Source organism: Chlamydotis macqueenii, chromosome 1 (genome assembly GCF_036417535.1).
Source record: "Chlamydotis macqueenii isolate bChlMac1 chromosome 1, bChlMac1.mat, whole genome shotgun sequence".
In the NCBI taxonomy this organism is placed as follows: Eukaryota; Metazoa; Chordata; class Aves; order Otidiformes; family Otididae; genus Chlamydotis; species Chlamydotis macqueenii.
Window position 1 is genome coordinate 150,909,024 of NC_141556.1, and position 26,252 is coordinate 150,935,275.

At 42.0% G+C, this 26,252-nt stretch overlaps 1 protein-coding gene across 1 annotated transcript in view; it reads left to right on the top strand.

Moving 5' to 3' along the window:
* The window catches only part of RASA3 (RAS p21 protein activator 3), a 132,120-nt gene extending 114,841 nt beyond the window's left edge, over positions 1-17,279 (top strand). Inside the window, exons 15-24 of the mRNA XM_086770058.1 lie at positions 782-888; positions 1,552-1,629; positions 2,573-2,650; positions 3,203-3,276; positions 7,097-7,203; positions 8,174-8,256; positions 11,768-11,979; positions 12,739-12,842; positions 14,634-14,817; positions 15,453-17,279. Of these exons, the coding sequence (XP_086626184.1) occupies positions 782-888; positions 1,552-1,629; positions 2,573-2,650; positions 3,203-3,276; positions 7,097-7,203; positions 8,174-8,256; positions 11,768-11,979; positions 12,739-12,842; positions 14,634-14,817; positions 15,453-15,528 (1,103 nt within the window). The 3' untranslated portion in view covers positions 15,529-17,279. The remainder of the gene's footprint in view (positions 1-781; positions 889-1,551; positions 1,630-2,572; positions 2,651-3,202; positions 3,277-7,096; positions 7,204-8,173; positions 8,257-11,767; positions 11,980-12,738; positions 12,843-14,633; positions 14,818-15,452) is intronic.
* Positions 17,280-26,252: the final 8,973 nt, after the last annotated feature.

A 26,252-nucleotide genomic window follows, 5' to 3' on the forward strand; every position in this document is an offset into this window, starting at 1 on the left:
GCCAACCTATAAATTATTGGAGTCATTGCAAACTCATTGCCCTAGGAGGCCCATGTGCTGCTTAGGTTTTCTGGCTGTCAAGAGAGAATTCTTTCTGCTCCCTCCGAGTTGCTTTGGCTCTGTGAGAATGAGTGGGCAATATAAAACTGGAATTGAGCAAAACAACCAACCTTTGTATTTTCATGAAGGGAAGCAGATTACAATAAAGGAAGTTTTAGAGTACTGCGCGTTCAACTTTTAAACAGTCACTGCACACTAGAGAAGCTCAAGCAGAAAACCATTGATGATGCTGTCCTGATCTTTATTTTATAGATAAATAATTAAATACAGAAAGTCAGTTATGTTTTCTCTAATTACCAACTGGAATAGGTATATTAGGAGTCTGTACAGCATGTGTGCTTGGGGCTATAACTAGATGACTGAGTTGGCCTCTGTGCTGAGCATTTAATAAACTATGTAAATTATTCATTGTACTTTAGTTGCATAGGTGGAATACCAGATGTTTGTATGAAATTCCCGGTGCAGTGGGAAAGTGAATAGTGTTCTCCTTGTGGCCTGTGTTGTGAACTCACTTCTTTTTAAAAGACTGTCATTGATATTTCCTTGGTTTATGGTAGCTATCCTCGGGCTCCAAATCCTCCATCATCAGTTAATCCTGTAACTCACAAATACATATTTTTCCAGCACATGCTTGAGTTAGCTTTCTGAAGGCATTCTGATAATTTCGGAAGGTTTTTAAAGAGGATTATTGAAATGCTGAGTAGAGGTCTTTTTTTAATAGGTGACCTAGATGTGAGGTATACAGCTGTCAGCAGCTTTATTTTCCTGAGATTCTTTGCTCCTGCTATTCTTTCTCCAAACCTCTTTCATCTTACACCACACCATCCGGTAAGTACTGTATCAGTTTTTTTTTTTTTTTCTAGCTACGTATATGGTTCTGTCACTATAGTCTGTTTATCAAGATTCTTCCTTCATTTCTTTTAATAGCCTTTAGGAGAAGTACCTTTGTTAGTTCAAAGATCTGCTATGTCTGTCTTGGATATGAAGCATATGTTGAATGACTGTGTATGTGAAGAACTTGGGAGGTGTGGGAGTAACAGTGAAATTTAAGGACAAACAAGGAAGATGGTATAAGCTACTGTGAAAAAGATGGTCACTGCTTCATTTCTGCCACGTTATGTTAGTGCTGGATTGATTGTCAGCAATGTGGGAAATATTTTGGATGTTAAGCAGCTTATCAAAGACTTACAGTAGTTGTCCTTATTGGGAGTGGGGAGGACCAGGACAGTCTTTAAGATAGAAATCTCTCTTTTTCTTTTGCAAGTGATTGCCTTTGGCTCTCTGAAGAGCAATAGAGTAGTTATGAAGCATGATGGCTTAAGAGTCAAAAGCCTTTAAAAAACCCAAGTTTTTTCCTGCAGTGTTTTATTTGGTCTTTTCTGATTTTATGTTATTCTTCTGCAAGTGAAATAAGAAAAAAGAAATGTGATTTACCTTTCTCTACTCCATATTTTAAATAGCTAGTCCATATAATACTGTTCTCTTTCCTAGGATCCTCAGACTTCTCGAACTTTGACACTTATCTCTAAAACCATTCAAACCCTAGGCAGCCTATCAAAATCTAAATCAGTAAGTATGCCATTTTCATTTAAAGGCTTAATTCAGGAAAGTGATTTTTTTTTTTAATCTTTTATCACTCATTATAATTAAGCCTTTAAAATGCTTGAGTTGCACTAGGCTTATGCAGAACTGGTTATGATTGCTTTGATTATAAGCCTCTCGTGCTCACAGGAAAACTAAATCTGTCTTAATCTGAACTAGCTTTCAGTAAAGCAATATTGTGTGACCAACCTAGAAGTCTGTTCCAGGTTTTTTCATTCCTTCCTTCTGTGGAAGATAGACAGTGATTAGGAAAACCCGTGAAGTTCTCTACTTATCTCCAGTACATGATAGCAACTACAGGGCTTTACAGATTGTTTCAGCATTTTAAAGCTCAACTGAGAAGTTGAGCCAAATAAGGGGGAAGGGCTGTGTTTTTCTTTTCATACCAGTTCAAGTTTTCTGCCAGTCAGTGATGAGATTAAATCTAAATGCCCATGCTCTGGATGTTTGATTGAAATAAAACCTGTGTACCTGAGGCACCACGCTGCTATATCTGGTGATAATTTGGGGTCGCTGATGGTCTAGTTAGGAATCACACAGGCAACTGTAGATGAATTTGTACCTCAATTACAAATCCTTCGAGACAATAGAATTCCTTCTCCCACACTTTTTGTCAGCTTCTTTTAGGACCAAGATTAAAAGTCAAAGCAGAAGTTTGAAGCTTTTGAAGAATGCATTATGAGCTGGAGTAACTGAGCATTTCAAATGCGTTCTGCTATCTTTTTGAAATAAAAATTTGGTACTACTGAATGTGTGCTGTACAACAGGAAAGTAGCACTTTGCTTATTTTATCTCTGGCCAGAAAAAAAACCCCTCTTATCTGCAGTGCTTCATGGTCTGCTGCTGTTAACAATAATGTTTTCTGTATAAACTGTATTATGACATGCATGGGTTTGGCTTTGTATTTCAGGCCAATTTCAAGGAATCCTACATGGCTACTTTTTATGACTATTTTAATGAGCAGAAATATGCAGATGCAGTAAAAAACGTAAGTAATGCATACGAATATTCTGAAAATCCTGCTGTGTTTTTGAAGCTGATGCTCAGAATCCTAGAATGTAATACGTACTGTTTGTAAACCAGGAAGCATGTACTAGAAAAAGCAAACTCCTGATAACTGTAATATTCAAGAAACTTTTATCAAATTATGCACATGTCAGTAGTAGAATCTCTTTGGATCTACTTCTGCTTCATAATTATGTTGGATTCACAAGCTGCTGTTTAGAGCTTGAGACGTGCATGCTTCATAGAATGCTGCAGATCCGTGAAAATGCTCAGTCCAAAAGGAAGTGAAAGATACATGTAACAAAGGAGAAGCACAAGAGAGTTGGTCATCTGCAGTTTTTCTGCTTAAGAGCATTTGTGCTATTTTTAGTTTACAACCCAGGAAACCTCCCAAATTCCTCAAGCTTCTCCCATTACCTTCTGTTTAACTACTTTTACAGTATTTTCTTTTAGCTCTGTGCTGTACAAATGTTAAAGATTTATTTGGGTAGTGCTGTGCTGCCATCTTTATCTATGCTTTTTGTTCACCTTTTAGTTTCTAGATTTAATTTCATCTTCTGGAAGGAGAGATCACAAGAGCATAGAGCAACCTATATTGCTTAAAGAGGGGTAAGCATGCATGCGCAACAAAACCTGCTACTTGTGTGCTTGCTACCGTTCTAAGGTAGCGATCTTTTTTTCCACCACCCCTATTCCATCCATGCGTTCAGAGAAGAACGTAGGAAGACTCTTGTGTTGCTGTTTCTACTCTCTGTGGCTGCTGTAGCTGATTTTAACATCTTTTCATTTGATTTAAAGATCTTAACTTAAGTAAGTTTACAAATAAGTGGAGGAAAAAGAGGCCTGTATAACTCAATTAGCACAGCTAAGGCAAAATAAATCAGCGTTGTGTTAAAATCGAGTTGATTTTTTTTTTTCTGAGCTCCAGTGAACAAAAACTGTAAAATTCCACTGTGAAGGCAGGTACTGAATATCTTAGGGCAAAGCATGCAAATGGAATTTGCTTTTGCTGCCCTGTAAGATCCATATGCTAATCATTATCATGGCCATTTTGAGGAAAATTTGTGATGCACTTGGAACAGTTTCTAGTTTTAATAGCTTTCTCTGTTTTTGAAAGCATGTTCTGTATCCTGTGTTGGTTTTAGATACTAATTGTTGACATTTTTTGTGTTACAAAAAGTTGTTAAGATTTATCTAAGTGCACTGTGGAAACAGCTTCTTTGAGCTGGGAGGAAGAAACTAAAAATTCCAAATTCTTCCTGTGAGAGCTCAGGAAGCTGAATTGCTGCTCGGAAGTAAGTTTTCTTGGTGGCTTTTTCATGCAAAAATCAAGTTTTCAGTGAAAACGTGACTACCCCTTCCAGTTAACCTCTGCAGTTCACTTCACTTTTCTGATAAGCGTTTGTCCCTAGAAGCAAGTTTGTCTATTTTAATTCTGTATATTTATCATTCTTTTGGTTTTGAAAATAAATGTATAGTTTGTAACATTTTCCCCTCTAACTCTAAAACATTATTTTTTCTGCCTCTGTCTTTCTTTTGCTCCTGTCTGATTTTTTTCTGTCTTTTCTTGCTCGGCCTGTGGCTGCTGTTGTAAGGACTCTTAAACTAACAGTAAAGAAAGTTGATGGTAATAGTTCATGCAGGTAAGATGGTAGCGGCAGTTGGTGCTTTGCTGTAGCTACTGGCTGACAGCATGTCCTTCCTTTGCAGCAATGGACTTGTCTGACTTAACTTTGGGGAGGAAGTACTCTGTTTAACAAATCCTGAAATACCTACGTCAACCCAGCAGAGAACATTTTGTTACCTGTTTTCTTTTATGCTGACCAACTCTTTCTTTTTTCTTTTTTTTTTTTTTTTTTCTTTCTTCTTTTCTTAAAATAAAAACCTGCTCTAAAGAGAGAATAAAGGACCCTTATCTGTAGGCAAAGGCTCCAAGAAGCACTGAGATTTGCTTAATATTCAGTGCGTAGATCCCAATGAACTTGCTGGAAGTATTAAGAAGTTACCATACATTTTCTAGGCACTTAAGTGTCATTCACGTAAATTGTTCTCAGGGTTAAGAAAACCCTGAGAAAAAGCCTTCAGCTGTCTGTTTTTCCTGACATTTTGCGTTATTGCCATGTTATATCATGGGGAGCGGGTGGGAATTTTCACAGCCTTTGATTTGATTCTTCTCCAGATTGATTGGCTGGTTAGTGGGGTTTCTGTTTGCCTTTGCAATGTTTTTGTTAGCTTTTGGTTTTTTAATCTATCTATGCTTCTGTTAAGAGTATCTAGATGGAAAGCTGTAGCGTATGTACTTTTGAATGAACGTACAGTACCAAAGATCAGTCACTGGCACTTGAGTTTGCTGGCATTGATCATGTCATCACTGCCTAACAGCTGTCTGCCTGGTTCTTTCCAAAAAGAAAAGAATTGAAAGGAGAACCAGTCCTGCCATTCTTGTAGGTGAAAGGGGCATGCTGATGCTTCCAAGCAAAGCTAAGGCAAATCAAACTCAGGACTGCCATAAACACGAGAAGAAACAGTATCTCCAACCACCCAGCACTGAAATGGATTTCCTCTTAGACTTTTTTTTTTTCTTTCGTGCTGCTGACTGTTTGCTCTGAGTTCTTGCACATTCTGCGAATGTTAGAAACAAATACATCCTTTTAAATGACCTTAACTTCTGTGGCTTTGAATGCTTGTCGCCTATCTGTAGGAAATACAATCGCGTTCTTTTCTTGGCTCTGCCAGCTATGAAGACTTTAGAAATGTGCTCTTAGCTCTGCAGTATGGAGTTTGCATTTTTCAAAGGAGTTAGCTCCGTAGGAGTTTGCAGTTTTAAGTCACCTTTTAAGTGTTGGCATGAGAAGGTAGAGAAACTAACTTGAAGAGCATATTGTCCAGCCCGAGGGTATCTGCTCTTCCCTTGAAATTTGCTTTCACCTTTAAATATGAAGAATACCACCAGTGGGCTTGATGATGACCTGAATCATATGGTTTTATTAGATATTTCTCAAGTAATCCAAGAATAAGAACCAAGGCGGTAACTGTCTGACCATTTTAAGAATGGGACAAGTGTGCAACTATAATGGATTTTAAAAAAAAAAAAAAAATCTGTTGCCATATAGAGTTCTTATCAGCTTTTGCTCACAGAACTTGGAATGGGCAGCAGGCGCCAGCCCAGCTGCTTACACAACAGTTAAAAGTCTGAAGGAACTTGGGTTTCTGTTTGAGCTTTAAACAGACCTGCGATTCAGTTGGATGCAATGTTATTTTTCTGACTGAAAATATCAGAAGCGAGAAACAGTATGTTCTAAGCTGTTCTAAGCATTTTAGCTCTGCTGTTGAAAATCATTCACTGTTCTCTCTGTGTGCTCTTTGTGGTGTATAGTGCCTTCCTACTTGATAAAAACTACTCTGTAGTAAGTAGTTTTTACTGGCTCTGTTGTACAATTCTGTATCTGGCACAATAGTTAATGTAATGTGTAGAGTAGCTGTTATCGACTCTACTGCATATGTGTACACATTTTTTTTCCACCAAAAGTGATACCGAGCAGTATTCAGTCACTAGGCCTTCCAAAGTCACCTTGAAGCTTTTGGATTGATTTAGTGGTTGGGAAGGTGCTGGATGCATCACAGTTTCTTGTAAGCTAATTCAAGTTTGAAATCAATTAAAACTGACAACTCACTAAATGAATGCCCCTTCTCTGTCAAAAAAAAAAAAAAAAAAAAAGGGAGGATGGGGAGTTCTAGTTTTCAGCTGTTCAGTTGCTTTATATGTTATTGAAAATGCATTTCCAACTGCAGCATCAATGTGCAATTGCAAATGCAGCTGTGTAACATCCTGATTTTGTTTCTAGAGCTTGAGAGTCGCTAGAACGCAACAAACATATAATGGTACAGTCCCCGTGCTCCAGAGGCCTTACACCTGTCCTTTAATTATTAAACATACTCTAAACCTTTTGAGGTTTCTCACAGCTTTAAAAAAAATGAATTTAAAAGCTTGTAGAGTTAACAGGTCAAGCTTAGCAGAGCAGTACTAACCGTATTCTGCCCTTTTTCTGCTCTAGTAGGAAACTATTTAGCTGAATTTGTAATGGAGGAAAGGGCACAAACTGCAGTTTAGCTAAGTAACTAGAGCCCCTGTATAGACTACAACTCAGGCTACATGTCTTGCCCCTTATCTGGATCTGGAAAAAGGACAGACTTAACTCACAGATGCACTAAACCTATCCAAATGTGACTTGCCTTGTCAAGACAAGGCCTCAGTCATTAGAAAACACTGTGTCCCTTCCTAAAGCTTCGCAAGTGCCATCATGTTTGTGTGTGTATATATATGTATAAATCTATATGCATAGATACATATTTTATATGTATGCATATATTTATATACATGTATATATGAAATCTGGTGTATTGTAACAACTGTTGTCTTGTTTACTAGGTTCATGATCAAGAGAGCACAGGGAAGAAAACGATTTGGTATGAAAAACTTCAAGAAGAGATGGTTTCGCCTGACAAACCATGAGTTTACCTATCAGAAAAGCAAAGGTAACAAAACATGTCTTTTTTGATACATTAAAACGAAGATTAAACGTAAGGATTGTGTAAGAACAGAGGACTGAGATCTAAATCTGTAACTGTAGAAGGCACAGTGTGGGCAAGTCTGTCAGCCTGTACATTCTTACCCTTTTTTTAGTATGTCTGTACTGACTGTTAGAGAAGATTCTTGGATAGCAAAGTAGCCTATAAATTAGCAGAATATTTGATAGTATATCTCTAATATCAGTTATCAACATCATCTGTAGGTTTCACGTTTATGTAGTGCATTGTCCAAGGAAACAAAACTCAGGATACAAATACCTCGTGATGGGATTTGGGTTTGTATTGAACATTCTCAGGTACATCTCAGCTTGTTCTTGTAAATTCTGTAGATTCTCATGAATTGGCACAGCTGGCTGCAGTAGGCAGGGATTTGCCTGCAAGCTTTGAACTTGCAAAAATGCGTTCACTTAATGTTGCCTAATGTCAAGGACTTTGCTTTTCACAAATTGTTACCATCTGTTCAGTAGTACACAACAAATACCCCTTCCTTCCATCATATAAGTACATCAGGAGCGAGAAAGATAAGGAAACATGTTCAGATCATGCGAATCATCATTTCACGCTCAACTTTGAGTTCTTACGTCACCACCATCAACCTAGTACAGTTGAGCGGACAAGAATGATTTCTTTCATTGTCACCTTGTCAGGAAATACACTGTGTCCTACTGCAGAAGTCAGTTTCTAAGGGGTTTGCTAGAATAACATAGTGCAGCTAAAAACAGAAATGAACTTAAGATAATTCTTAAGGACCATGCTAGTAAATCCCTGCTGAGTGAAAGATTTTTTTTTTTTTTTCTTTGTTCTGCAGTCAAAATGATCTCCAAAGAAACTGAATTAGCCCTTGGAATAAGGGCAGAGGGTGAAGTTGAGTTTTGAATAAGTTGCTCAGTATCTTTCGTGTGTGTGTGTTCTGCAGGTGATCACCCTCTGTGTAGCATTCCAATTGAAAACATTCTGGCAGTGGAAAGACTGGAGGAGGAATCCTTTAAAATGAAAAATGTAAGTAGGTCATCTTCATTAATTTACTTGTTAGGCTGGTCTAGATCCACCAGCCTAATCGCCTTTTTCCCTTTTGTAACCTGGATTGGGTTTCTATTGAGAGATGTACAACCACAGCTGCTTGTTCTGTATATAGTAGCAGGAGTTTCCAAAAGTACAGTCCATTCAGATTCTTAACAGCCCAGTCAGCAGTCTTTGGGTTTCGTGATCTGCAGCACACTCAGTACTGACCACTGCTGATCAGCTGTCTGGGCTCTGTAATGTCAGACACAGGTAAGATAATCAAGTCCCTGCCCTTTCTGTCAGAACTTTCTGTTGGGAAGGAACTGACTGCTTATAATTGTGAAGGATCACATTTTCTTTCTTCGTTATCAGGATTTCTTTATTTGTTAATTAAAGTGCATATATATTTGGGTTAGGACATGTGCCAAAATAACATCTGTGCTATGCCAGTATGGTTTAGCATTTTGATTGCCACATTAGGGAATAAAATGCAGCTGTATTTCTCATGCACGGAACACTACTGCCAGCTTCTGTATGTGAGACATTCCATTTGTTGTGTAAGAACAGTTCTTAGACATCATCTGTTTGGGTGATGTTGAGAATCTTTTTTGTACTCTTCTGCCTGTAAAGCTGAGTACAGTCCTTAAAAAGTTTTATTTAAAAATAAACAAAAAACCAGCTCTGTGTTTTCCAGCTCTAAACATGCATCTACTGCAGACTTCTTTATATACATAAATGGTTGTGACTTTTAGCTTTTCTGCCTCTGAGTCTTTTCTGCCATCTACACTGCTTGTAGATACCATGCAGGGCAGTACTCAGACTTGCCCTAGATATTAGGTGCCTGAAACCACACTTTGCTGAAGTGAAATACAGTGCTTGACTCCTCAGTATTTTTTGTTTGTCAGGTATTAATTTGGTAGCGTATCTCTCTCTGTTAAAAAATGGAATAAGTTCCAGTTCACTTGCACCTAGAGCACATCTTCATTGTACTGTAGCTGGCTCTGGTGTGTGTAACTCATGTTAATTACATAGGCAAAAGCAAGCAAGCTGTAAAATAATTCTCAAGCTATCAGAAGGCAGCTGTAACATATGATGAACTGTTGCCAACTGTATTCTGCAAAATAACTTGGCTGAACTAAAAGTAACCACACATTTGAGATAAAACTGTGTGTGGAGAGGTGCTGAGCTATAATTCTGATCAACTCTTCAGTGATAGCAGTCTTTGACTTAAGCTGAGTCTACTGGACTGGAATGCATCCCGAATATCCATTTATTGTGAAGACTTATTACAGGAGAACCATGCCTTTATTGTTAGCATCAGAAAATGTGCCCTATTTTGGTTGCTTAAGTTCAGTATTACCTAGGAAATGAAAGGTGACTACATCCATTCTGGAAAGTAAGATTCAGAGTCTTTCCATAAGCAGTAGAAAAATACCATTATCACCTTCCCATGCTAATATATTCCCATTTGCCTTGCCATCCATAAATAGCATGTTGCAGCAAGAACAGAATTCTCAAAACACCACACCAGATGTATTTGCGGTGGATATTCCATCATGGGTGCTAAGTGTGATTAAAGATTCACATTTTCTATAAATATTCTCTATGTATCTGTGCTCTGAATTGCACCAAGTATGTCTTCCTCATTCCTAATAAATCTGTCCTTCTGGCAGTAACGCCAGTACCCTTCATCTTCCTTAAGCACAGTTTGGGGGGTGTGGGGGTGGCTTTAAGAGCTATTCAGGTTGTTTGAGAAACAACTGGTGATTTTGGTAGTGTGAAGGTCTTGCAATCACTTGAAATTCTTGGCTTAGTTGTGGGCTTCTCAGTAACAGTTGCCATATGTTAGTTCACTTAGCTTGGTATCGCCTTACACAAAGCCATACTCCTTAAATCTGTTCCTTTGTTCTAATGCAGAAGGCTCCTTTACCCCAGAAGGACATAAAAATTCTTTTTCCTGGAGTTCTTTGTTAACAGAGGGTTGAGCTGCATGCTCCTGTCTTCCTCATTCCTTCCTTCCTTCCCTGTTTCCCAATCTCAAACTGCCAGTTATATCCTGAAAGCTTTTATTAAAAGGACTCTCTCTTCGGTGTGTATTTTGGCAGTGCTGGACTGATCACACTAGCAGCTCCTGCACTGCTCTTGTGTGTTGCCTTTCTAATTATTGTCTGACATCCATAAGGATACTGAATCCAGGGAAATATCTGTTGGACCTTTCCCTTTCCCGTTAGAAGATACATTGTAATTAAAAAACCTGTTCATTCACAAATTAGCAGGTACATTGGCAAGCTATTTCAAAGAATGTGCACCTAAAAGCCCCAGAAGGGAAGAAGAAATTGTGCCTGGTGCCAGTCTGCAATGTTCTCCTACACAACTAGGTGCAGAAATTCAGGCCAATGTTTCAGGTCTTTGTAACAGACAAAAGCTGTTTTCAATTTTGATGGAGTTTTTGTTTTTTTGGTGTGTGGGGGTTTTTTTTTGTGTGTGTATGCCTCTGTTTTTCTTTTTAAAGTAGCACAGAGAAACTAGCCTTTTGGAAAATAATATTCCACATGATATGGGCAGTGTAATGTCTAATGATTTGAATAATCAAATGAAAAAGTAGAGGGGGAAGGATAATTTAGGAATCCCTGAGAGTGAGAGGAAGACCCATTAAAATTAAGTATTTGCAGAAGCTAGAGGAAATGAAGATGGTTGGCATTTGCCTTTCCAAAATTTGTGATTTAAATCACTAACTTGAGCTTAGTTATCTTTTGTGCACGATCAGAATAATCAAGCAATAAGGCTGTGCATCAGAAACTTACTTCTTCAAGAGGAGTAAGATAAATGTGATTGTGCCATTTTTGCTTGCAAGCTGTTTTGAACAGGTGGGAGAGCTGCAGTTCAGATTTTCAGTGCACAAGCCATAATGCAGAATTAATGTATAATTATTTGAACCACCCTGTGACGATTAAAGAGAAACTTTATTGCTGTGATTTGCTAATAGCAGTTATAGTTGGGTGCAGAAGCGGGGAAGTTATTAAAATGAAAGAATCATGTTGAAATAGGCATTAAAAAGACTAGAGATATGGCAATATTAAAGCAAAGCTGTCACAAAGGCTGGATCCAAACTCTGATTTTTCTCTTTTCTGCCCCCTGCTGATCAGCATTTCCTTTCAGCCCTTCATTTGATCCCTCTGTCAACCTTCCAAAACTTGGGAGATGCAGCATTACTAAAATTGCATCCCTGAGGCCAACAACAAATCTTGCTGAGGCCCAACCAGCAAGTTGATATTAGCTATTTGTAAATCATCTCCTACAGGAACAATATCTTACTGCTTGCTCCAGGTGTAAGGTCTTGTTCTTTTAAGGGCACATTTGCTGCTTGATTTTGTGTTGAAATGTATTTATTGGTGCATTCTTTTAGTATGCTGTGTTTTTGCTTCAATAAATCATCAGTCTGAGCCCAGTCTTAGGTTCACCGATTCATTCTGGTGGTTTATTCTGTGGCTTATTTCCTCATTTGCAGATGTTCCAGGTGATCCAGCCTGAAAGAAGAGTCCTGTATATCCAAGCAAATAATTGTGTGGAGGCCAAGGACTGGATTGATATCCTCACCAAAGTTAGTCAATGCAACAAGAAGCGCCTCACGGTCTACCATCCATCTGCCTATCTTAACGGCCACTGGCTTTGCTGTAAAGCTACTGCCGATAATACTCCTGGCTGCACGCCCTGCACAGGGTAAGGATGGGTAACGTGCTGTTGTCTAGGTATTGTGCGTCTCTGCAGCGTGACATGCAGGTGTGCAATTACCAAGAAGATCTGTGCAGATGACATGGTGTTTTCAAAGGCCGTCTTTATTGCTGTTTCTGATACTGTCAGTATCTGCATGTTGTCAAAATGTTGACATTTTTAGAGTTCAAGAGAGTGATAGGAGTTGGCTATAGTATAAGATACTTTGGTTCTGATCATCTGCTATTAGTAAAAATGTCAGAAATCCCTTCAACATCTCATTTGTAAATTGGTGAAACAATCATCTGCTTATAGATTTTTTCTGAACTGAAATTTTTCTAAGGGGACCACTCATGCTCTCTGTTAAATGAAGAGGTTCTGTCTGATTTGTAGGAAACTGTTTTAATCTAAAATGAGAGAAGCAACAAGCCTATAGTGGTAGTTAGTTTCAGAATGTAAGACCTGAATGATTGAGAGTTCAGTGCTTTGGCTCCTCCATCTGGTTATAGAAGAGTAATTCACCATAATGTCTGGATACTAATACAGTCATCTCTTTCAAGTCCGATTGAAAGTATACTGGATAAATCTAACTGTTGAACACAAGTTTGAACTTGTCTACCTTTTTTTTTTAAATATGAAGTTTTGAGCACTATGATACACAATCGATTGACTTTCATGAGTACTCACTTTCATTCTTGTTAAGTGCTTTTTGTGCCTTAATATTCTGTTTAGCATGTAACTTCTGCCTTTCTTCCTGATGCCATACAGGGGCCTGCCAGCAAATATACAACTGGATATAGATGGAGACAGAGAAACTGAGCGCATTTACTCTCTTTTCAACTTGTATATGCCGAAATTGGAGAAAATGCAAGGTGAGGATGAAAGATCATTGCATCTCCAATACACTTAGCAAGGCAAAAAAACCCTGTGAAAAATTGTATGTTCTTGCTAGCCTAGCCTTGTGAATCACATCCTAGAATACGGTGGCTGTTATTTAACTTGTTTCCCCTTCTGCTGTCTCGAGGCAGTTGTATGACTTATTTCTGGTGCAGTGTGCAGTCTCATAGTCTGTACAAAGTTCTTTGCGTAATAAACAGTTGTCTGAAATATGGTCTTAACCACAGCATTCTAAAATAGCATAGGCACGGGGCATTGCTTGGATGCTCTGAATTGAGAAATCAGAGCATGCACTAAACCAGAAGTTTACTGATCCTGAAAAGAAGCACTACCAAAGTTGAGGTTTCAGTGGAGCATGGTTTTGTGTTACCAGAAGTCATGTGCACGTTCCCTGATTCAGATCCCAAGAACAGACTGGATACAAATGGTTTCCTCAGGAAGGCTCTTTGAGAATTATCAAGGAAAGATGACCTGTGGATGTCTGTGAAATGTTCAAAAGTGAAGTTTGGGCTGGGAAACCCTCGGGAGCTGAGTGGAGCAGAGATGCGACTTGAAGGAAAAAAGAAAGAAGAGGCAGCAGAGGAAGTTAGTACTAGTAGGCATGCCAAGAAAAGTATCCGGTGTACATGGTGCCAGACTTGAAATCCGAATTTAGCACAGGGAGTGGCAGGGAAGCCTTCACCGTGGCACTGATCTTTAAATAGGACTTTATTTTATAATATGAGATAAGCCAGTGGTGTCAAACGCGCAGATTGGAAAGCACTTTAATCCGTTCCTGGCTGCCGTGCAATTGCAAACCTAAGATCCCCACCACTTCCGAGCTGTCTGAACCAATTCCCAGCTTTCCCCTGTTCCGAATCCTCGCTGCCAGAGCTAGCCTCGCGTTTCAGTGTCGGGAAAAGGACGCAGATCTGGCACAGACAGCGCAGCAGGGGGAAGGTAACTTGAAAGCTGAGATTGAAACAGCAGTAAAGCTATAGAAAGCTAGGGAAAAATAGAGACAAAGTAAAATATTCCCTCTCCCCTTTGAATACACTCAACTACAATGCAGAAGTAGATCCCTTGATAAATGTAGTGCAAATATTTGTGTAGTCAGTGTCCTGATCTCTTCGCCAGGAAGGCTCCCTGGTAAGATAAGAAGGTAGCATGACTTGCCCCTTCTTAGGATATGTCCTTAGTCAGGCAGCCAGGCAGTAGTCGTGACGTATTCTGCTTATGCTTATAGTATTTTAGGAACAATGTGGTAAAACATCTTATGTGACTACTTCAACCTGTAATTGTTTCAAATTCAGCCTGTTGTGCAGTGCTGTACTTACTGCTTAGCTGCTGCTTAGGGATGGAACCTGTCCTTTTGGCAAGTGAATACTTGACTTCATGCAGGCCAATCCTGCAGCACAGTGGCAGAGTTAGGCCTGTGCCAGAGTTCCCAAAAAGTGTGCATGGGGCACTGCTAGTGGTAATTGAGATGAAAGCATTGCATGTGCAGCAAAGGACAGCTTTGCACCAAGCTGGGAGCGGCTGCCAGGCTTGCTGCCCTTTCCTTACAAGACAGGGAGGAGGGAATGGGAATGGGCATGGGACAGGCTCTGTGCCTGTCAACAGCCCAGCAAAAGGACAGGGAATTGCTGCTGTTGCTGTTGATGTCAGCCACAGTTCTGTGGTGGTCATACAGAAGCAAACCAAGGGACTGAGTATTTTTAGTCTGCTTGTCTCACTTTTTTGCCCTGCCTCATACCTATTCCCATACTTTATTTTTTTTTCCCCAGAGGCCTGTGGCAGCAAATCTGTGTATGATGGACCTGAAGAGGAAGAATATTCTACCTTCATCATTGATGACCCTAAGGAGACGTATAAAACACTAAAGCTGATTATTGAAGGTGTTGGAACTTTAGAGCAGGAACATGCTCAGTATAAGAGGGATAAATTTAAGAAGACAAAATATGGAAGCCAGTAAGTATAATGGGTTGTCCAAACAGGGCAGCAGTCCTGGGAAATGATGCTTCCCTTGTTTATGTTCTGACCTTCACCATATTCCTGTTCAAAAAGATTCAGATCCTGCAGATACATGCAAAGTAGTATCGTGACTTAGGATTGATATCACAGTATTTTAAAGGACTGTAAGGAATTTTAAAATGCTTGTTTTCTTAATGCAGTCTCATTCATAAAAATAAGTGTGGGCTTTGTTTTGTTCCTTTTCTTTTCTTTTCTTTTTTCTTCTTTTAAATTTTGAATCTGTGCCTGTGGAATGAGCAGTAAATACCAGAAGATACATGTACTTACCAGCTTATTTTAGAGTGTTGGTTTAAAAATGGGAAGAGTGGCTGATACAGCGACATGGCTGTGTTTTGTGTACACGTAAATAAAGGAGCATTCTGCGCATGGCTGACAAAAAAAAAAAAGAGGTTCAATTCAATCAGTCAGTTCTTCCAGTTCGTGTAAGATGCAGTATTATCCTTACAATGGCAACTTGGAAAATCATACTTAGGCAAAAGATTTTGTCTGTTCGTTTTCTGTTCTGACATTTGATGTCTTGACAGAAAGTTCTATTTATAGTACTTCTTCCTTATTTTTTTCTTTTCTTTTAGAGAACATCCCATTGGTGACAAGAGCTTCCAGACCTACATCAGGCAGCAGTCAGAGATCTCAGCACACTCCATATGAAGTGCAAAGGAAATCACAGGACAGTGCTGAAGGGTCGATCAGTGAAGCTAAATAGCAAAGCAAAAGGGAAGCCACACATGTAGCAAAATGTATGGATAAGTGTCAAGCTTACAAACTTTGAGGCTTGCTAAACGTATTCTCTTTTCAAGAAACTGTTATAATAGTTGCTATGCACTTTATTCATCTGGTTATTGACAGATGATAAAACTCTGCCTTCTAGGCAGTTGTTGTCATGTGTATTTTTAAATTTGCTTTGGTTTCTTGGAATCTAGTGATCAGTTCAATGATCGAGGTGTGTGGACTTCATCTTGACAACTCCCGTGCAATTCCTTGTTTCTGAAACCAAGCATGCTGCTAATATGCAGCATTTTCTAGAATGGTTGTTTGTTACTGTTTTTTGTTCCTGATTAATGTATATTATGCCACACCCCTGTGTGTTCTCTTAGGAAAAGCTTAGTAACACTTTAGTTTTAATACCTGTGGTTAGAAAAGCAGCAGAGAAAAAACCCTCTGGTGTAATCTCTTGTGTTGTAGCTTGTATTCTGAGCAGGCCAAGGAGCAGGCCTTTTGTTTTTACAGCAGCATAATCTTTGCTAAATGTGCACAGTTTTTAATAGAAATTCAGATCTGAATGGTACTCTTGATATTTTTGAGATACAAGGTCATTTCTCCAGACACATTCAGCAGACTTTGGTTTTGAAGATGCAACCTCAGCGGTATAATAAAACTGACTCTCATAAATATGAGTAAGGAAGAAACGAACTTATGTCAACGCTACATGTCTCTTTTATGCAGTCCAGTGAATGGTAATCTTAGAAATTCTGCCAACTGAAAGGCAAGGTAAGCTGATTTTTATGACCTTTTACCACCACAGCGAGAAGGATGAGTCTGGCAGCTGAGACACTGACTCCCAGGCACAAGAACTGTCAAGATGGGTTTTCTCTGAAAGGATGTTTAAGCACTGGAGTACATGCTATCCTAGTACCACTTGTTTTTCTGGAAAATAGATTTCTACTTTTCAAAAAATGTTTTAAAATACTTTTTTTAAAGAGACTTGTTAAAGGTTATTTAGTATATTAACAGGCATAATGGTAACTTGTTAATGTTCTGAGTGTAGTGAAAATGAAATGAGCTGTGTATCTCACTAATACCAACAAAAGTCATTAAGGAGGGGAATAAAGATCTGCTAAATATGAGATAGATATTTAAGTATGCTGTTTAGTTGTACACCCTAACCTTCCTCTGTATAAGGGTCAGATTTATAAACATCTAACTTTGATGGCATGGAAGCCTGCATGATGGACTTGAAGCTAGTGCTGGTGTTAAGCTGAATTGGAACAGAAAGCATTGAGCTATCAGTTTAATGTGAAGATATCTGTATCTTTGCTTAAAGTGTTACAGAGTAACGCTTAACTGTGTCCTCATTGCATCTGACATGATTTGAGATGGCTGAAGTACTTTGCCTCTGTTTGTTAGTGATGCTCTTAGGAATGGGATTTTCTTTTTGTTTGAGTATATAGTAGACCACCTCCTAGTAGATGATAAATGATGTTTTATTCATCTTCACCCAGCAGACTGGGGAAAGGGAAGTAATGAAGCATTGCAGAGATGCATTTTGGACTCTGAGCTTTTAGCTGCCACGAACTGCAATTTTTAACATGTATTTGTAACTTAATATTGTTTATAAAATACTAATGACCTGTAATGTGTGTTCTACTTGCCAATTAAAAGAAATGTTTAATTTCTGAAAACTGTGTGCACATCTGGAGTCTATTTAGATTCACAGTGGTCACCAGGGGTGCCTGTTGGCACAGCATCCACTGTTCAGAGTTGGACCATGGATGGAGGTCCTTGTGAATGTAAACTGACTTCTCTTGGGGCTGCTGAGTTCCATCCTTGCTCCTCCTCCCATCCTCACACCTTTTCTTGGGTCAGTATTGCACCCATGAGACTCTGCAGTGAACAAGATTGGGCACCCAAGCCAGCCATAAACTACTGTAGCAAAGACGACAGCTACTGCTCATTAGATCAACATCTTGAACTGGTTTCTTGTGGTATTACATACCTGTTGCTGCTTCAAGGGAGGGGTGAGACTATGTTGAAAGGGCAGGAGGAAAGAGTTCAGAGCACAGCACCCTTCATGCAGATTGACTCATGGACCTATGGAACCACCACCCTTCTGAATAGGACCTGTTCTGTGATAAAACCATGGACATGCTGAGGTTTGTGCAAGTCGGTCTTCTGGAGCTTACCAGTCCTCTCTGGATATGCCTGTGGATTAAGCTTTGGCTCTGAGACTTTGTGTGACAAGCTGCACTCACTGGTTCTGTTGGGGAGTTTGCAGGAAGGCTGGGCAACAGCCCCTTCAGGAGAGAAAGCTGTTGACCAGCTCATTCAGCGTGTGTTAGTCTAGCTCGTATTCTAGGTAACTCCTATTGCTGTGTTGGGCACTTCTATGACCAGAACACAGGCATGCATTTCTGAGGAACTTCTGCAGAAGAGCTTCTGCAAGCACACTCTACCTGAGTGACAGTCGTGGTTTAACAGTAGACCACAGCTGGCAAAGAAAACCAAACTGATAGCGGAAGAGACATCACCAGTGTGAAGGTGAACTTGACCACAATTATGCAAGTGTGTGTTTTTGTTCAGGAATTGTGAACTTTGTTTTAAAAACAAACAAGATTTTAAGTAAGATGAGGTAGTAAACTGATGCAGGATTTATAAGAAATGAGCAGACTTAAATGCAAAATTACTGTGACACCATTCCCAGGTCTGTCTCTTTTCCACTCAGTCTCACTTTGTTTTCTTGCTAACATGTCTTGGCTTAAGTCAACAGGAAACCTTTGAAAGCTGCTTTTCTTACAGCATAACTCCATTAACAGGGTTGGTGAGGGGGTTGTGTTAAAACTGGGCTTCCAGTACTTGCTTAGCCACTGCCTCCTGTCTGTCTGCAGCCTGTGTTTCTGATGTTATCTTCAGAAATACTGAGCAAATCCTGCCCACAAGACAGGTGACTTGGTACGGACACTTGACATGGCATCCCTTATATCTGAAATCTCCTCTATCCCTGCCTGAAGGGCAAAAAAAAAATTTTTTTGAGAGAAAAACATTTAGAAGCTGGACTGTTCTCTCCTGAGATTCCAAATGCCGAAGAATATCCTTGTGCCTATTTTCTCCCTTGCTGAACCAGCACACTAGGGCATGGCTGACCTGGCAATGGGACCCAAGTGGCAGTGGTCTACACGGCCATTCCAGTTCAAAGGAGGTAGTGTCTCTGGCCAGGCTAATGTCTTCGTGCATTTCAGAAGAGTTCAGACAGGGAGATTTGGCTGTGAAACTGTAAACCCGAGAAGTTCAGGACTCTTGTGAGAGTTTCCTAAGGTAATGGACAGGAGTTTCGTTGACAGATGAAATCTTGCCACTTGTGTGTGTATTTTCTAGGTGGACGCAGTAGAGATGGAAAGCAGCTGCTGCAGTGATGACAAATCACTGTTAGGGCCATTTGATGCTGTGGCTGTTGTGTCTGAAACTGTTCTGGGATGCAGTCGGTTGGGCAGCAGGAGTGACAAGCCTTGCACATGCCAATGATGTCTCAAAGCTCTTTTGGCACCAGTGGCACTTGGTTCTTCGCCCAGTAAGATTTTAACGAGGTCTGTGTATGGATGAAATGGTTGAAGAATGTGGTCCTTGTCTGGCAACATTTCCATGTAAAAATCACCAAATGGAAAAAGAAAAGCGCGATGTGCCATGGGCGTGGCGTGCAGTTAATGTGAAGAGCACCCAGGGCCCACCACACCCTTACAAGGCTCATTGGGAGTATGTCAGCAACTGCCATCTGAGAAGCTGTGAGAACTTCTGTCTACAGAGGAAGCTGATTTGGGGCTAAGATGGCTGGCTGTGTCACACAGCTCTCTGAGGCACTTGAACGTCGATGTGATTCCTGTCTCCATCCCTTCTCTGCAATACTCCACGCGGTTTCAAGGAAGTAATTTCAAGTTGTAATCCTGTAAGCATGCTTGTAAACTGCTGTGTGAGAAGCTGGCCTGGATAGCAGAATACATGAATCCTGCCAGTCCCCACTACTAGCTCCAGGAAATTGGTGCCGTGGGAGAACTGTGGTGTAGGGCAGTCACAGAGGCTGGGACTGATGCTGGGTGGTGCTTGGAGATAAAAGAACAGCATCTTTCCACGAGCCACCTTCCGTATTCATTACAGATGGAGACAAAAGCTAGCAGACTGACTGGAAAAGACGTAGAATCACAGAATGGTTTGGGTTGGAAGAGACCTTAAAGGTCATCTAGTTCCAACCCCTCAGCCATGGGCAGGGACACCTTCCACTAGACCAGGTCACTCAAAGCTCCAGCCAACCTGGCCTTGAACACTTCCAAGAATGAAGCATCCACAACTTCTCTGGGGAACCTGTTCCGGTGCCTCACCACTGTCATTTCTTTCTGGCTCTGAGCTAATGTCATTAAACAGTAAATAAATTGTTCCAAAGCTCAAGTGGGTACTGAGAGAAAATACGAAGTTTTAAGACAGAAGCACTGTATTCCTACATTTGTAAGATTCTGGATCTGAGCTGGTAAGAACAGACTGGAAGGAACATCACAGATTTAACAATTTTTCTGGGTTCCTGAAACAACCTAAAATAAAATGGGATCCTAGGAGATTCATCCTAAGGATAGAAACCAGCCCTCCTGACTTCCGAACAAATCACACATGCCTTTCCATTTCAATTCCGATTTTTTCATCTGCTGCTCCATTTGAATCACTCTGATTGACCTGAAAAGTTCACATCATTGGGTTTGTCGTGTCTACACCAACTTATTGCTTCTAACTACAAGGTTGCCTGGTATTAGCAGGTTTGCCTGCAAAGTGTTGGTTAAACGAAAGGCTCCCAGCAGCCTGGGCTAAATGTAAAGAATGTTTAAATTATAAAAAAAGGAAATCTGCTTTTTACTAGTTTGAAAATGTTGCTGTGCTGAATCTTGCCAAAAATATACCCAAGACGTACACAGTCCTGATTGATGTCAAGGTATGTATGGTGTCTGACTAATTTTACCAAGTTCACTCAACATCTTTAACCCCTGATTGCAGTTGGACTGTTCTGTCCTAATGCTGTCAAAAGGAAATATGTTTTTTATTATTAATTTGAGGCCACAACAAAAATACTGCCTGGATATGGACTCTTATATGAAAACAAGTAAGCCTTGATAGAGGTGACAATGGTGCACCGGGTTGCAAATAGATAAGTTTATTTGATTAAGAAAGGCGCTTTGGATAAGTGTAGCCATGTATTTCTCGGGGTGGAAATGAAAACTGTAGTCATCACGTTTGTGTAGAGAAATCTGCTGACATGAATAACGGAAGCGAATTTTGTGAATTATAGGGGAAGAAAAAGGGAAATACTCACTTGATGAAAACAGAAACTATGTACAAAAAAAAAGGCCACCCTAAAACACTTTGTGATTTGCTTTCTTTAGCAAGCTTTTCTGTGTTACCACCCAGCTATAGTTCCTAATTCTCACCCTCTCCAGAAGCTGTCCTCTGGCAGCCATGATATCCTATGCCTGTGGTGGGAATGACTGGAGAGGCTCACAGCTGAGAAAAGCAACTTTAAAAATAGACAGGCTCATCTGTGATGTCTGGAGATACAAATACTTCGCCTCCTGCTGAGCCACGGTGTTAGGAGGACAACCCTATGGTGTGTTTTCTTTTGTGGTAAAGCCCCCTTAAAGATATTCCTGCTCCCTGACCCTGGCTGTGGTTCAGCATCCCATTAATAGCACTGATATAATTGAATCAGTGAAATAATTGGGACTTGTTAGAAGAGGGTGAGATTTTGGAAAAATCCAGACCACCTACCAGACCAGGCTTACAGCAGTCTCTTGCATCAGCACACCTGATGAGGTGGGGACAAGCCACCCCAGATGCCTTTGCCACAAGAGTGAGTGCGTCTCCCAGCTATGCTCCAAATCCATTTGCTTCCAGCACTGTCCCACTTCATGCTCTGTATTAGAATCACCAACGTGCCGCGCCATCTTCTTCTGAAGCCAGTATTGCCTCCTATATATGTCCCCTCCTCCCAAAAATGCACTATCATTTAGGTGACCCTTGTCCCCATCTTCATCTCTTCCATTGTCTGTAGAATCATAGAATGTTTTGGGTTGGAAGGGACCTTTAAAGGCCATCTAGTCCAACCCACCTGCAAGGAGCAGGGACATCTCCAACTGGATCAGGTTGCTCAGAGCCCCGTCCAACCTGGCCTTGAATGTTTCCAGGGATGGGGCATCTACCACCTCTCTAGGCAACCTGTTCCAGTGTTCCACCACCCTCATTATAAATTTTTTTTCCCTGATATTTATTCTGAATCTACCTTCTATTTTAAAACCATTACCCCTCATCCTGTCACAACAGGCTCTGCTGAAGAGTTTCTTCCTCTTTTTCCTATAAGCCCGCTTTAGGTACTGGAAGGCCGCTATAAGGTCTCCCTAGAGCCTCCTCTTCTCCAGGCTAAACAGCCCCAACTCTCTCAGCCTGTCCTCATAGGAGAGGAGCTCCAGCCCTCTGATCATCTTTGTGGCCCTCCTCTGGACTCCCTTCAACAGATCCACATCCTTCTTGTGTTGGGGGCTCCAGAGCTGGATGTGCAGCCTGGTGGCTGTCCAAGGGTCTTCCTGATCTTCTAGCATGAGAACCAGGCAAAACCAGAGATAAATTCAGCTCTGAGATCTGGCTCTTCCTCCTGGCACAGTACCATATTTCCTCAGGGTTTACCAAGATGCAGACCTGTGATAGTTGCTCCAGCACCCACCCCAGCAGCCCTTTGCTGCCTTAAATTCTTGTGGTGAAGACAGCCACAGGCTCCAAGGCAGGTTTCCCACCTGAACCTCTTTTGTCTGAAGAAGTCATCCTTTTTTGCTCTAGAGAAGTCCCCTTGGCATGATTTCTATTGAAGGTGCCAGCAAGGAGGAAGGGGTAAGTAAAAAGCCCTCATATGGAGCAGTTTGGAGAGCCCTCTGAGGGGACTTAGCACTGATTCTTGCAAAGGGTAGCTGCTGCCCAAATTATTTTGGTGTCAGATGGCCGATGCTTTTTGCTTTATCTAGAAGCTGCAAGTGTAGAAGAGGGGATGAAGAAACTGGCAGGCCTGCACAGGTAGTAAGTATCAGCCAGTTTCATTAGGAGGAGGTGGGCAGGGGAATCTTCATGGGGGCTGCAGGAAGGCAGGACCTGTCTTCCTGGGCTGGAAGGGGCCAAGTACCCTGGTGTTTGAGAGCCTGCTCAGCTCTTAGGGTGGGACCTGACAGAGTCAACATAAAGCAAGAGCCAAGAGGCCTTGGGCAGGTTCCAGCAGATGAATCAGAGCTGGTTTTGCCCAGCAGGTTCCCAAAGTCAAAGTTGAATGATGCTCCCCTAATCAAGCTGTTCAGTAATTATTTTACTCCTGCCTAAACATTTCCTGCTGTGAGGGGAGCTGTTGGTTTTTATTGTGTTCCTCAGAGCAGCACCTCGGTGAAAACCCTATGAGCTACAACACAGCCGTGTGTACATGGGCCACCTGCAGCCTCAGTGGTTGTCTGCCCACCTGGGGCCAGCAAGGAGGAGAGCAGGACACTTCTCCCCTAGGTTCCTGCAGGTAGACACTGCAAGAATGGGACTGCTGGGAGTCTCTGCAGGCAAGGTTGCTCTGCCTGACACAACTTCCTCTGCCAGTCCTTCCTTCTTTCCTTCATGGTTGGCCCTGCCCTTGCAAAGTTATCCCTATCTCTTCTCCCTGCCTGACACTTGTGCCCCTTGCCTCCGTCCACCCCTGCTTCCCAGCACCTTCCCATGTGCTAGACCCAGCCTGCTGCCCCTTCCCATGTCTCGGTCCTACTGTTCACCACTGCCCTAGTCCTGGTTGCCATCACTAATGAGAGAATCACCCAAAGACTCAGTGTGGGAGGGACCTCTGGGGTCCACCTCATCCTACCTCCCTCAAATCAGACAGATCTTTTGACTGCTCCTGGTAGTACCTCTGTCTGTGGGGCAGCACCACTGTCTTCATTTGGTCAAGGAGGCCAATTGGTCAGCGATACAACATTGCGGTGGAGGAGGAAAGAAGTGGTGAGCTCTCTGTGGAGTATTTTAATTTTTTCTTCCCTTACCAGTACAATAACTGCAGTACCACTTGGAGCTGATGGGGGGTGCAGAGAGAAGTGTTTCCAGGCTATAGGCAGTGGTGTAAGCATCCTTGTCTGTAAAATCTCACTCATCTGAATATTTATATGTAGTGGGGGCTGCATGTCCAAAAACTGAGATAAAGGGCTTTGAAACTGCACTAATCAGAAGTGTTTTCTTTTGAGGGGATGGGGAATGGTGTTCCACTGAGTACGTTCACATAAAACTCTTACAGGACTGTTTGGACATTACTTAACCAGGCAATTTCTGGTGTCTTGCTGACATCCCCAGGAAGCAAAATCTGTATTCTGAATTAATTCACTGACAGCCACAAGACAAAGAAGATGGGATCTGTCTCTCCAAATGTAGATATCCACCACGCAGATGCTGACATTTCAGCCAGTGACTCAACCTCCTTTAATAGTTGGGGGAAAGACAGCAGCCCCTCTAGTGTGTGACTCAGAATTTTAGATGTCTACTCTAGGATGAAACTAATCTAACCCTAAAATTTCCAGTTCCCTTCTGTTGTCAGCAAGGAACCTGGCGTGATGAGCTTACAGTAAGAAATCCAAAGCTGGTGGGGCAAACCCCACGCAGGGTGACAGGAGAGAAGCCTGGCTGCTGCGGTGTGTGTTGTCACTCTTCTTTACTTGCCCTCATTGCGCAGCAGTGGTTTTCTTCCAAGCCCTGATTCTCCTCACAGGGTTCCCGTCGCCCCCCCCACCGCCTTGGGCGCCACAGGGCCGGCCAGGCCGCTAGGTGGGGGTGCTCTCATGCAGGATCTGTCCCACCACCCCACAGTGCTGCTCGGCCTGCCCCGTTCTGCGATGGTCCCAACCTGGAGAGAAAGCTCATGGGCACTTTTCTGTCACCACCAGCACTGGCATCATGCGTTACTGACTCAGCTGATGCCCCACGATTGACCCCGACAGGGTGCGAGAGCAGTGTGTGTTCCCACTGAGCTTGCCAGAATGTGCTCCGCAGGCTTGAACTGGACTTCTGTTCTTCTGCCTGCTGCGGTGGGACAGGGTGACACCTGGTCAGGTACAAAGCTGGAGCTGTGCGGGCAGCACCTGATGCACCATGAAGGCTGCCAGGACAGAGTGCTTCCTCCCAAACAAGCTCAAACTGGCCGAGAGAGGCTGAGCAGACAGGTTCAAGCCTTGCGTGCTGTGTCCACAGTGTTTTCACTTGGGTACTTGGTACCAGAAAAAAAGATATTTCTGCTTGGCAGAGGGCAGTCAGAGACAAGAAAGGTAAAATCCTCGCTGCCTCAGCACTGTCAAATGGATCAAAACGAGGAGAGTGGCCATTCTTACGTGATATCACTCAGATCTGGGGCTCCCAAGCAGCAATGAATTTCCTGGTTATTGCATTCAGTTTACTTTGTATTTATTGTTGCATTGCCTGGGTGCGGTACCAATCTTATTTTAAGAATCTCTGCTCCCGCGATTTGCCTGTTCTGTACTCTTTGCCGACAAGTGAAGAGAAACTCGCTTGACTGGGTGAGCTGCACATCCTTGTTAAATTCACACTGGAAAACAACTGTACACTTAACTCTCCGGTGCCACAAGTGATCCCTGTGGTGTGGGTCGCGGCTTGGGAACCGCAGACCTAGAGCTGGCCCCGTGGTCATTTCTGGGATGGCTGGGAAGAAAGCCCAAGGCCACAGGGCCTTACAGTGGCCTTGGCATCCACGTTAGAGCTGGCCCAAAGGATTTATGCTCTGAAAACAGGTCTGAAAAAAGATTTCTGAAAAATGTGAAGGATAGTGACATTCTTAAATTTGGGAGCAGGGATATCCTCCTATTGTTTTTACAGGCACTAGCAAAACAAGAATAATACTACCTTTGATCAATTTTCTGAAATGTAATAAGGTAAAGGCTTCTATAGAGCCCCCTGGCTGCCTGACCCAGAAAAACCATAATGCACTTTCTTAAGGTGGAGTAAGCGTCCTTTGTGTGTTGCTGTTTCTTTGCAGGGATCAGATGGGGTTATCTGGTGGGGCAGAGTCCTTAGCAAAGAGCTGCTGGCAAACCATCTCTACCTCTTTCCTGGCATCCAGACCCCAGATGAGGCAGGAGAAGCAGGAGCAAGAAGGAGTGGTGCTGAACAGGCAACCATGTCTCAGGAGCTCCTCAGCTGGACAAGAAAGAAGGTTTCTCCACTGGCCTTCTTTCACTTTGTCTTCCTGGCACCAGGACCTCTTCCCTGGCACACCTTAACCCAAACCTGACCTCCCCCAGCCCATTTCTCCTGTCACCATCCTCCTGTGGCATTGGGGGTGGCTGCTGGCAGCTCTCCTGGCAGGAGCAGATCCTGCTCGCCACAGGTTACCAGCCACCACTGGCAGGGCTACGTGAGCCCAGGGAGTTTGCCAAAAGGAGACCTGCCCAGCTGGTGCTGGCGAGGCTGTAACATATGGCCGTGGAGCACCTCTCCAGGGCACATCCCAGAAGAGGCAACACAAATCACGCTGGCTGTGTGGCTTTTTCTCCTTTCTCTGCACAGATCAGCTGATTTCTTTTTGTTTGCACTGTGTGTTTTTCCCTGGAAGGCAT